The 13,403-nt window shown below is 22.0% G+C and overlaps 1 protein-coding gene across 2 annotated transcripts; it reads left to right on the top strand.

Annotated features, from left to right (window-relative positions):
• The first annotated feature begins 2,477 nt into the window (after positions 1-2,477).
• LOC122511488 (rab5 GDP/GTP exchange factor) lies at positions 2,478-12,662 on the top strand. 2 transcript variants are annotated; one of them, XM_043626759.1, is made up of 9 exons: positions 2,478-2,783; positions 2,900-2,988; positions 5,977-6,231; positions 6,409-6,538; positions 6,621-6,718; positions 7,273-7,529; positions 7,708-7,839; positions 7,922-8,167; positions 11,900-12,662. In XM_043626759.1, the coding sequence occupies exons 1-9, from the start codon at positions 2,605-2,607 to the stop codon at positions 12,308-12,310; spliced, it is 1,797 nt and encodes a 598-aa protein (XP_043482694.1). In that variant the 5' UTR covers positions 2,478-2,604; the 3' UTR covers positions 12,311-12,662. The 2 variants fall into 2 exon arrangements, with proteins under 2 accessions (XP_043482694.1, XP_043482703.1); XM_043626768.1 differs by having other exon boundaries at positions 11,883-12,083.
• Positions 12,663-13,403: the final 741 nt, after the last annotated feature.

Raw genomic sequence — 13,403 nt, 5'->3', positions numbered from 1 at the left:
TTTCCCGAAATATTTTATTATAATTTTTAAAAGTTAATTTTCATTCATTTTCATTTTTAAATTTGCACTTGAAGAATTTTTATTGAAATTTTTGTAAATTCAATTATTTTCCAAATTTGCAATTAAAATTCTTCAAATTTTAGTTTTTCAAAAATTGTTACAAAATACTTGAAAAAACCAAGAATAAAAATAATTAAAAAAGATAATATTAAAATAATATACTAATTAATAATATTAAGTACAAAAATTGATCAACTAAATATGTATATAAATTATTAAGATTAAAGTTACATTAACATATAACTTGAACGAAAAAAGAATTTTAATAAGTATTGATTAAATGTTTAACACGCAAAGTTGACGGAAGTTGAAAGGAGAAATCTGTCGTGTGTTAAACTAAAGTACCGTTTACAATTCGAAAAATTAAGAAATAATTACAAAAAAATATGTATGTAAAACTAATAAAATTATCTTTAAAGAAAAATTGTCATTTTTTTATTAAGTATACGTTTTTTCCTAAAAAAATTTTTTTTCATGGTAATTTTACCAAAAGAGATAAAAAAAATAATAAAAGGTATTATTTGACGACAAACTTAAAGTACAAATAAAATGTATCATTTTAAAGAGAACCAATAAAGGCCCGTTTTTCGCCAAGGCCAAACATACGTAATAAAAATCACAATTGTTTTGAATATCAACTTTTTTTTACTTCTTTTTTATTTAAATATATTTTATAATAATTATTTATTTGATAATAAATTTATAAATATTTATATATTTATAAATATAAATATATTTAAATTTATTTATAACTTATTTTTTAATATTCAACTTTATTTATTCTTATTACCTTTACTTAAAGATTTTACTTTCTATCGATTATATAAACATAAATCTTTAACACCTAATCATTAAGACAAATGCAAGTATATAAAAATATTTACTTTTTCAACTACTTTTTTTGTCTATATAAATTAAATAAATTTAAATTATACGTTGCAGTTTATTAAATCGTTATACAGTAAATAAAAAAAATTTTTTTTAAAAAAAGTTGCTAAAACAACTTCTTTTTACATGTAATCTTTTTCAAGGAATGTATATAGAATTCTTAGTATAAACGGCTGACATATTGCTTTTAAGTACACATGCACTCAGACCGATAGAGTAAGGTTAGAATATAAGGATATTTAGTCATTGGGAAAATTTCCGCCGCGAGTCAAAATTTCTTAAACAAATATAACAAAATATTATCATTTTTAAAAATAACAGAATAAACAATAATTTCCTATTTAAATTACATGTAGAATTCTCATGTAAATTCCCGTTCAAAGTAAATAGAAGCTATTGTGAAATTTAACTTTAAATCAAAAATAGTTTTTATTAATACAAAAATTTTTCTTTTTAAGTCAATAGAAAATAAAATAAAAACACAAATTCAGAGACTAAACAAACAAAATTAATGACACATTACAATCTAAGGGATTTAATGAGAAAAAGATTATAATTTTAGTAAACAGATAAGAAATCCCACATAATTTCCAAGACTAAATTCTTCAACAAACCTGTTGCTTCAAAAGCGTGAAATTTAATTCGAAAATAACCATTTCGAAAAAGAATTTACATAATTGATAATATTTTCATATTTTCAAAATGTTAAAAAATAATCAATTTAATATCAAGGTTTTCTTGATAATTGATAATATTCTCATGACCTAGTGAGGACTTTGTCAATAAAATTCTTTTATTTGAACATTTTTCCTTAAACGATTTAAATGGAGAAAAAAACGATAGTTTGTTTGCAAAAATAATAATTACTTTAAATAATAATTACTTTGTTCGATGAACATTTTACAATATGTAAAATATTAATTATTTTTAGTATAGTAGATAGTTTTTCAACAAGTATATTGGAGGTTAGTTGAAATGGTTTTACAAGTAAATTTGCAGAATTGCAAGAAAAAAATATTAATAAATATGATAAATATTAAAAACAGTCTACTCACCAAGTGCGCCTGCTCTTTTTTACAAATGAAAAAACACTTTGAATTAATAGTACGAACAACATAACCCGCGTACGAAAATGTATCAGCCATATTGTTTACTGGCCCGACTTTACAGAACACAGAACACACTACTATTACTATAAAATACTATCGCAATCATTCCGCAAACCGCACCAGTACAACAGTACAGCAAGAAAAATACGAAAAATACCAACTAAAAGCACCAAAATAGTCACGGACTGTAATGAGAACGTGAACTCTGTACTGAGAAAACACAAACTGCAGAGTTGGGTAGGTGGAACTTTTGGCGCTCTGTTCAAGCAAGGTTGGGTAGTTGGCCACAATGGACAAGTTCAATCGAATAAGGGTGTGTTCACAATCGCAACTCTTTTAGTTCGAAAATCGAAATTTAAACCTCCTACCCAACTATGCTCTGTCAAAAATATTTTCAATCGCATTTCGTAAAAATGAGGTTAAAGAATTAAATTAATTTGATTAAATGAATTAAATGAATATTTTAATAATATTACCGGGGTGTATATTAGTGTTAATTAATTTTCTTCGAAATCAAAATTAACATTCGAATAATTATAAATTGAACATGTATTCGATAAAAACACCAACACTTCGCATTGACGAGTCGGATTTAAAATGCAAAAATGGTTGCGATTTTTTTGGAAATGCTGAATGGGAAGGATATTGCAGTCAGTGTCATCGGGAACATTTGCAAAAGCAAAGAGCCCAAAGGGAACACGTTCAACGAGTACAAAGTCGAGAAAGGTATTGAGTTTTCAAGTATTTTTTTAACCAAAAAAATATACATTGTATATATCAATAAATCAGTTTGTCCTCTTGTTAAATAGATATTAAGAACAATGTTTCATTAATTCTTTCAGTGAAACTTCTAGCAGGATAGAGAAGAAACGTCAACAAGATAAGAAAAAATTAATTAATCTTTCAGTATTTCGTAAACCTTCATTAAGAGGTAATTTTACATTATTTTGAAAGACCTATTTTTACAACCAAGTTGAAGTCCACAACGTAAATCAACGAAAAAAATTGTTTAGTTTGTAAATTAATTAAAAATACGCAGCAATATTGACACAAAAATATTGATGCTTATATTTTGATAATAATTATTTTACAATTAAATATTAAATTAAAAATAATACTTGAAAGTATTGAATAAATTTTTTTCGTTGATAAACGTTGTGGACTTCAACTTCGTTTTTTACATCTAATGTCCAATGACTCACAAATCTTCATATCAGATATAAAAAAATTCGAATATAAAAATAAAATATTGAAATAAGTGAAATAAATTCAAAATTTCATTTTAAATTAAATTGTTGAAAAAAAATTTTTAAGTATAATTACAGCAGGCTTCACAGTCTGTCCCCTATTTCCCTAAAAGTCCTCTTTTTTTAATTCTGGCCCCTAAACGTACCCTATTTTGAAAATTTCCCCTATTTTTTTCGTCGCAGGAAATCAATTATTTTCAATAATTTTTAAGTAATTCTGCAAAAGAATTCAATTATCTTGATAATCAACAAAATTCTCCCCATAAAATCAATTATTTTAGGAGGTTAAAGTTTTGAACGTTCAAATGAACGAAATTTATTTATTTCTTCTTCAAATTAAATTTTTATTACTATAATTTTGCGTGACTATTAAGCAAATTAATTATAATGTTTCTAAATGTAAAATTTGAATTTTTAATTTGAATTGTAATCAATAATCTATGAAAATATTTTTAACAAAAAATATTTCGTTCATTTGAACGTTCAAAACTTTTTGTTCATATTATTTTAAGGATTTTTATTGAAATTCTTTTCCAAAATTCAATTATTTTGATAAATATCAAAATTCTTCTCAAGAATTCAATTATTGTCAAAAATTTTAATTAAATTCTTGGCAAAATTTCAATTATTTAAACAAAATTTATTTAATAAAATACTTTGCACGAATTCAATTATTTTTATAAATTTTAATGAATATCTCATCAAGAATTCAATTATTTTTATAAATAGCAAAATTTTTCGCCAAAAATTCAATTATTTTCAAAAATTTAAATAAAATTCTTTGCAAAATTTCAATTATTTTCAAAAGTTTTTCGCAATTCAATGTTTTTAAATATTTACTATTTTCATAAAATTTATCAACAAATTTAATTATAGAAAAAACTTGTTGATACAATTCTACGAAAATATTCAATTATTTTCATAAATAATAAAATTTCATTTACGAATTCAATTATTTTCATCGCAGAATTTCAAATATTTTCAATACAATTTTAAATAAATTCCTTGAAAAAGTGCAATTATTATTAAAAATTGTATTAAAACTTCTGGAAAGAATTCAATTTTAAGAAACATTTAATTATTCAATAAAACAATAAAATTCGTTGCAATAATTCAAATATTTTTATAAATAACATTTAATTCGTCGCAGAAAATCAATTATTTTCAAAAAAATTTTAAGTAATTTTGCAAAAGAATTCAATTATCTTGATAAACAACAAAATCGCATAAATTGCTCCCATAAAATCAATTATTCTAACGAATTTTAATAAAATTCTTATCCAAAATTCAATTATTTTGATAAATATCAAAATTCATCACAAAAATTCAATTCTTTTGAAAAGTAATAAAATACTTTGCAGAAATTAAATTATTTGCAAAATACTTTAAAAATTCTCGTCAAGAATTAAATTATCTTTATAAATAGATTGGAAAATTCTTCTCAAGAATTAAATTATTGTAAAAAATTTTTTTAAAATTCTTCTGAAGTCAATTATTTTCAAAAATTTTAATAAAATTCTTCTCATCAATTCAATTGTTTTCAAAAATTATTATTTAAAATCTTCTCAGGAATTCAATTATTTTTTAAAAATGTAATAAAATGCTTTAAAAAGTTTTCAATTATTTTCAAAAATTGTTATAAAATTCTTTAATATAATAAATTTAATTAAAATTTTTATTAAATTCCTTAAAAGAAATGAAATATTTTCAAAAGTTTTTAATACAATTTTTCGTAAAAATTAAATTTTAAGAAACATTCAATATTATTTATTTTTGTATTAAAATAATTGATTTCTCGTAGAATTAAATTATTGTTTTTTGTACTATTAACTAACAATTCTGTAGAATTAATTTATTTGGAAAAGTTTAATTGAATAATAATTGATGTTATTGATTTAAAGTAGAATTTTAGTTAAAAATTCTAGAAAATGTTAATTGAATTGAAATGATACAAATAATTTTTTGAAGAAATTACAGTAACAATATTCTTATAATAATAAAATAATGATCTTGTCAGTCGGTCATCTTTAATTATTATAAAACATAAAGAAACGGATCACTCCGAGTCTTTGACTCGGAGTGATCCATTTCTTTATGTTTTATAATAATATTCTTATGAGTTGTTCAATTTGAAAAAATTTGAATTTAAAATTTTTGAACATCTTAATTCCAATGAAAAAAAATAATTAAACATTTATTTTAAATAAAAGTATTTATTATTTTCGAATAATTTTACTTTTGAAGAAATTTGTAAGTAAATTTAATAAAACATTTTTTTGAGTATCTAATAATTTTTAGAGTGAATCAGAATATTCTTTAGGGTCAGGGAAAAAGTCAAAGTTGTATTTGGAAATCAGGGAAAAGTCAGGGAAAAATAAAGTTAAATTTTTGTGGCAACCCTGTATAAATAAATTATATTTTTATCATTATTTAACCAATTTTTATGGTCCCCTAAAAGTCCCCTATTTCCCCTAAAATACTTTTTAGGGGTACTGTGAAGCCTGTATTTTTACATCTAATGTCCAATGACTCACAAATCTTTATATCAATATAAAAAAAATTCGAATATAAAAATAAAATATTGAAATAAATTCAAAATTTCATTTTAAATTAAATTGTTGAAAAAAAATGTTAAGTATATTTGCAGTTTAGAAATATATTTTTTTTTCCAGCTACTGGACACGATGAACTTCTTAGGGATTTATTAAAGGATAATCAAGATCTCGAAAAAATAAAATATGAAAATCGCGATCTTATTTCTGTTATTAATAAAACACGTGCCGAGAGAGATTTAAAGAAGTGCATGAATTTTTTTGTCAACAAAATTCTCCAGAACAAAGACAAAAGAATTGAAGAATTATCTGAAATAACACAAAATTTTTATCAAGATTTCGCTAAACAAATGGAAAATAATTCTGATTATAATGGTAATTGTAGTAATTGAGTATTTTAGAAAAAAAAAATGGTATCAGAAAAGTTCTTTTTTTTATCGATTTTGAAGTTTACTGAAAAATTGCATAATATTGCAAAATATTAGAAAATATTAAAAAATATTAGAAAATTACAAAAGGTAATAAAAATGAGTTTAAAATATTACTTTGTAGAATTCTCAGCGGAAATTAAAGAGAGACTTTTGGATTATATTGAAAGGTATACAATGACCCTTTTGTATAGAATTCTATTTTGCTCCGCCTATACCACCGACGAGGAGAAGGATTTAGCTATTCAGAATAGGTACGTTTTTTTCTAATTTCAAGATTATTTAAATTGAAAAAGAAAATCAATTAAAAATTAAACCATTCTTTATAATTCACAGAATACGGCAATTGAATTGGGTGAGTGGTAAAAATTTGGAATGTAGAATTCATGAAACAAGTGCTGAAGTTCGCGAATTGGTTTATACATCTATAACAGGTTAGATAATTTTCTCTAGAATTAAAACAAACATCTGTTACCTTTTTTCACCTTTTTATACTTTTTTTTAATTTTACCTATTTCATCTACTCCGTTAATTTTCACCTATTTTATCTATTTTTCAAACTTTTTAAATTAAACTTTTTAGTTTCAAGCTAAACTAGTTTAAAAAATTTTTTAATTCATTTATATTTCAATGAATTTAAATTAATTAATTTTAATTAAAGTTTTATTGAAAATAATTTCATTTATATTTATAAATTTATCCAAATTTTAGAAAATTGAATTCTTTTGAAGAATTTTATTAAAACGGTTAAAAATAAAAAATAATAATAATTAATCAGTTAATTGTATTTATAATTTATTATAGTAATTCTAATTTTTTTTTTTGTCACTTATATTTAGAAAATAATTCACGTTTTCACTTATTTTAAAGGAAAAAGATACTGTGATCCCTGAGACATATGCAAAATTTATATATTGTAAAATATATAAATAAATTTATATATTATAAATAGTTTAATAATTAAAAACTTTTCATTTATCGTTTCTAGATCTTTTAAATATGGATGCATCGAAGGCACCGCAGGAAAAATTAGCATGCATTGTTCGTTGCTGTAGAAATATTTTTCTACTTTTGCAACAATCCGTCGGTGGTCCCGCTTCGGCTGATGAATTTTTGCCAGCATTAATTTTTATCGTCTTAAAAGCAAATCCAGTTAGACTAAAGAGCAATATTAATTTTATAACGAGATTTTGTAATGCAAGCAGATTAATGACAGGCGAAGCGGGTTATTACTTTACTAATTTGGTAAGTTATTAGAAAAATTTGAAACTCATTAGTTTTCAATTTTATTTTTTGAAAAAAATGCAGAAAAAAGTCTAATTTCTAATAATTTATCCATGGACTTTTATTTTTAAGAAAATGGTTAAAATGAAATAGAAGAATAATTGGTAGATTTAATAAACAAATGAATGTATTTTTTCAGTGCTGTGCTGTCTCATTTATCGAGAATTTGACAGCCGAATCGCTGAGTATGACAGAGAAGGATTTTAATGCCTATATGTCAGGTGAAAGAGTTCCGGCAAATACTTGGGATTCAGCTTTAATGATATGCGAGGTATATAATATATTTTATATTTTCTAATCATATCATAATTTTAAATTATTTAATTTAATGTTTATTAAATGACAAATTATAGAATCTACATTTAATGTGCGAAGACGTAACACTGTTGGACGAATTGAAGAAAAAGAACGAGAATATCGTTAATGAAGCGTATGAATTGCAGAATAATATGATTAAATTTAGGGAGAGAATAGAAGCAGAGGTTAATTCCGTCATTACAAAGACGCCTCTTATAATAACTAGGAGTCAAAAAATTCCTACTAATTTGGACACTGAAGATATTGAGAGTTATCAATTGCCTCCTCCCATCGTTCCTCAGGTAATGTTACATTTTTTAAAGATGAACATTCTCGTTAGTTAAAAATTAAATCGTTAATTAAATTAAATTTTACAAGAACTTTCTTAAAGTTAATTAATTTTAATTTAAGTACCTGAAGTTGACATCGATGCTCAGCATCGAAAAATATTTTTTGTACGAAACGGAAAAAAATGACTCAATTTTTCCCAAGGTTTAAGGTATAAAAAGTACTCTTAAAAAGTTATTTACTTCTTAGGTGAATGAAAGAAGTAAAATTTGTTAAAATATTATCACTAAAAATAAGAAAAAATAGTTTTCGATGTAGAGCATCGATGCCAATTTCAGGAACCTTTTAGTTAACTCAAAAAATATTTTAGTTAAAAATGAAACTAAAAAAAAAATAATTAAATCTGTTACAAAATTTCATTAGAGATTTAAAAAAACAATCGAAAATCTTAAAGAAATTTAATTTAATAACATAAACAAGTAATTTAAATTTTTTGAATTAATAGAAATTCTGTAAAATTCTATTAAAAATAATTGGATTTCTTAAAATAATTTTAGTGAAATTTTTGAAAATAATCGAGCGAAGTTTGCCACAGTTACTAATTTTATTTTTAAGTAGTATTTGACTTTTTTTAGGCAGATCAAGGAAAAAGTTAAAATGAAGAAAAGACGTGAAAATTTAGCTATTGAAAAATTAAATTTGACGACTCAATTTTTTCATACATTTTAAATGAAACTATTCAAAACTTTAATCATTTTAAGTCAAAATAATAACTTAAATATTATTACAATTTTACGAACAATTCCAAATTTTCAAAGATTTCAACTTAAAAATCTTTTGAAATTTAATTATTTCATAAAATTCCTGTTATAACGCTTTTAATATTCAATATTTTGATAATCAATTCTTATTAGAAAGTTCTACGAAAATTCAATTATTTCAATACAAAAATAAAAAAATTATTGCCTATAGGCAAAAAAAAAAAAAAAAAAATTATTGCCTACAGGCAATAATTTTTTTATTTTTGTATTGAAATAATTGAATTTTCGTACAACTTTCTAATAAGAATTGATTATTAAAATATTGAATATTAAAAGCGTTATAACAGGAATAAGTATTTTTTTTAAATAATTGAATTCTTTCGAAGAATTGTAATAAAATTTTGTAAAATAATTCCATTTTTCATTTAAATTAATTTAAAATTGTATTAAAAATAATTGAAATTAAATTAAATTTCAATGAAAATTATATTAGGGTAGAGTGGGGTAAAAAAGCCATGGTGTAAAAAAGCCATTTGAGTTTTATTTAAAAACTATTAAGCCGATTTATCAGCTGTTTAGAATATAAATACTATTAGGTAATACGCAACTTTTGAATCTAGTTTGAATGTTGTACCTAGATTAATATTGTTTTTATTGTAATTTTAATTTTTTGTTGCTTTTTTGAAAACATTTTGGTGAACTTTTCAAACATATTACAATTTGATTAAGTGAACGAATAATAAAAGTAAATGTTTGTACATAAGGAGAAAAGTATACCGAAAACGTATACAATGTTGATTTTTGGAAATTGAACTGAATTAACAATTTATTTTTGCTTTTTTTAATAACTGGTCTTGGGTGTAAAAAAGCCAGGGCAAAAAATCCATTGAATATTTTGTGAACTTCACTTGTTTTCTATTTAAACTAACCTTCTTATTTTACAAAATTTCTCGTGTTTATTTAATAAAATAAATTAAACACGACGAAAAAGTAGTTCAAAGTGCATTTAAAAAATAAACAATGAATAAACGGTTGCAACGAAATATGTTATCTTTGGTAAAACTTAAAGAGAATTTCTAAAAAAGGTACGAAAAATTGGCAGTGCAAATGGAAAACAGGTAAACTTAATATAATTTTCAATTTTGCTTGCTAAAAACTCTTTCATAATTATTAGAATATTTTTCAAATAAGACTATTTGTCATATAAATAAAGGGAAACTATAAAAATACCTAAATTGATAACATGTTTTGCTAAAATCGTAGGGTGGCTTTTTCACCCCACCAGGTGGTGCAAAAAAGCCACTTACAGTGCTTTCGTAAAACTCTTATAACTTAGTCCTTTCATGAGATAAAAAATATTTCCGTCAAGAATTTTCAAGCTTAATAACTAAACTTTCAATAACAATTGGAAATTTGAGAAAAAAATTTTAAATACAGATTTTACAACATCAAAAGTAAAAATGTGGCTTTTTTACCCCACTCTACCCTATTATGAAAATAATAAAAAAATAAAATCTGTAAAAATAAAAATTCAATTGTTTAGAAGAAAATTTAAGTTCGTACGAGGAATTTAATTAAAATTGTAGGTCAAAAATAATTTAATTCTTATCACAATTTTTAAAAATAAGTGAATTCTATCATCAAATTTTGTGAATCATTTTGAAAATAATTAAATTCTTCCAAGAAATTTAATAAAAAATTTATTGAAAATAATTATTAAATTTTAATAAACAAATTATATCAAAATTTTTTTAAATAATTGAATTCTTTAGAAGAATTTTTATAACATTTTTAAGAATAATTGCATTTTTCGAAAAATTAATTTTAAATAGTTTTAAAAATAATTGAATCTTGGGAAGCGTTTTATTAGTTATGAAAATAGTTAAATTATTGCAACGAATTTTATTAAAATTTCTAAAAATAATTGAATTTCTGAGAAGAATTTTATTATTTATTAAAATAATTGAATTCTTGAGAGGAATTTTATTACATTTTTTTTAAATATTTGAATTTTAACGAAAAATTCCATTATTTATTAAAATAATAATTGAATTCCTCAGAAGAATTTTATTATTTATAAAAATAATTTAATTTTTCAGAAGAATTTTATTACATACGAAAATAATTAAATTCTTGAAAGAAAATTCTTTTAAATTTTCTATATAAATAACTGAATTCCTGGGCAGAAATTCATTATTTGAAAAATAATTGAATTCCTGAGAAGATTTTTATAATTTATGAAAATAATTGAATTTTGGCAACGAATTTTATTAAAAATTTTAAAAATAAGAATTTTGCAGAAGATTTTTATAATTTATGAAAATAATTGAATTTTTGAGAGAAATTTAATTAAAATTTTTAATAATAATTGAATTCCTGAGTAGAATTTTATTTTATGAAAATAATTGAATTTTTGCATTGAATTTTATTAAAAAAATTTTTAAATAATTGAATTTCGCAGAAGATTTTTATAATTTATGAAAATAATTGAATTTTTGAGAGAAATTGAATTTAAAATTTTTATAATAATTGAATTCCTGAGAAGAATTGTATTATTTATGAAAATAATTGAATTTTGGCAACGAATTTTATTAAAAATTTAAATATTTGAATCCTTTTGTAAAATTTTTTATCAAAATAGGTAATATTAAAATAATTTCGAAAAAAGTAGCTTTTAGTGTCACAAAAAAAAAAATATCCAAATAGTAGCAAATCGTAAAAAAGTAGTAAATAGTAAATTTTAGTAGATGATTACGAAGCCTGTAAATTTAATAAAGAAAATAAATAAGAACATAAATTGTATAGTTTTAATTAATGATCAATTGTAGTCTTTCAATAATTAATGCAGAATGTGCATCAATTTATCGAAGAATGTATCTAATACTATTAAAAATGTAATTAAAAATTAAATCATCATTAATTAAAATTTACATAAATTAATTGTATAATAATTCGTAAAAACAAATAGTTTAAAAATTTTTACAGATATATTCACAGTCCTCTGACACAAAAAAAGACGTATTAATGATGCAAGCAGACAATTCAACAATGTCTCTCGATTTTGTAACTCCATCGCCAACATTCGATTTCCCGCCATTCGCGAGTAATTACACACTCGATTGTGTCAAGGGAGACGATGAGACAAGTCTCATTAGTTTGGATTCACAAATTGATATGGTCGATTGTCCATTGGCTGAAAAAAGTTCCACCGACAGTTTATTGGATGAAATACAAATTGCCGATTCAAATTTACCATCGCCCATCAAGCCGACTACCTCAATTCATGAAGATTATCACGGTTTCAGTATTCAAGGTTCAAATATACCAACAATTCCGTGCAGTACTGGCGATTTATCGTCAAATCCAAATGATCTTAAATTAGGCATCAAAAAATAGCCTCCACAGTTTAAAATACTATAATTATTATACGAGTTTTCAAAAAGTTTACAACTTTATAAATATTTCATATAGAAAAAAAGAATATTGGAAAGTTTTTAGGAAAAGAAGTTGAAATTTGGGGAAATTTTTGATAATCAGAGATTTAAAGTAACTTTGAAGATTTATTTTCACTAGTCAATAATAATTTATGTATAAAGAGTATTTTTCTATTGTTCGTTCGTAAGATTTTTTTTTTAATTTAATGTGATTTGGATGATTGTGTTTTCGTTAAGTATTGCTAGAAAAATTTTAAATTTTATTGCTTGCATTTAATTGTTAGAAATTTAATAAATATTCTAGCTAGGAAAAATGTGTTTTTATTTCTTTTTAACATAAAGTTAATTAAGTAAAATTTGACAAAACCTTTAATTGATTCAATTTTTCAAATTATTTTCGGAAATTCAAGTATCTCTAAAATAAACTTTTAATTACAATTTTTCAAAAATCTAATTTTTTTTAGAATTCTAAATTTCAATAATTTTTGTTAAACAAATATTTAATAACTTATCATATTATTTATTTTAATTAAATATTTCAAATAATTTAAATGTAAAACCTTATTTCTAAAAACTGCAACTTCAATTTTTCCAAAAGTAAATTATTTCTTAGAACTCTTGATAATACTTTAATAATTTTTAAAGAAAAATAATATATTAATAATTTTTCAAAAACAAACATTTAAATATTTTTATATTTTCACATCGAATAAAATTTTCAAAGAATTCAATTTAAAAACCTTTTACAATTTAATCGTTTTCTAAATTTATTGTTATAACACTTCTAATATTTAATTATTTTTCAAAACTTTAACTGAAATTCTTTTTTAAATCAATTCTTATTAGAATTCAACTATAGTTAATATATTTATATATAAGATTTTTTGTAAAATTTTATTATTTTCTAAATTTTTAGTTAATATTCTTCAAAAAATGCAATAATATTTAAAAATAATTTTTTAAAGTGAGAAAATAAAATTCATTGAAATATAAAATTTATTTTAATGAATTTTGAGACAAATTTCTATGTTTTCAATTTTTAAAATTATTTTTGG

The sequence above is a fragment of the Leptopilina heterotoma genome, unplaced genomic scaffold (genome assembly GCF_015476425.1).
Source record: "Leptopilina heterotoma isolate Lh14 unplaced genomic scaffold, ASM1547642v1 Lhet_121, whole genome shotgun sequence".
Lineage (NCBI taxonomy): Eukaryota > Metazoa > Arthropoda > Insecta > Hymenoptera > Figitidae > Leptopilina > Leptopilina heterotoma.
The sequence above is the reverse complement of the archived record's forward strand: the minus strand, read 5'-3'. Positions and strand labels throughout refer to the sequence as shown.

Excerpts from the sequence above, each read along its gene's own strand:
- LOC122511488 (XM_043626759.1), top strand. The coding sequence starts at position 2,605 with ATGTATTCGATAAAAACACCAACACTTCGCATTGACGAGTCGGATTTA. Across the intron at positions 6,232-6,408 it reads AAATAATTCTGATTATAATG|AATTCTCAGCGGAAATTAAA; the intron begins GTAATTGTAGTA and ends ATTACTTTGTAG. Across the intron at positions 6,719-7,272 it reads GGTTTATACATCTATAACAG|ATCTTTTAAATATGGATGCA; the intron begins GTTAGATAATTT and ends TATCGTTTCTAG.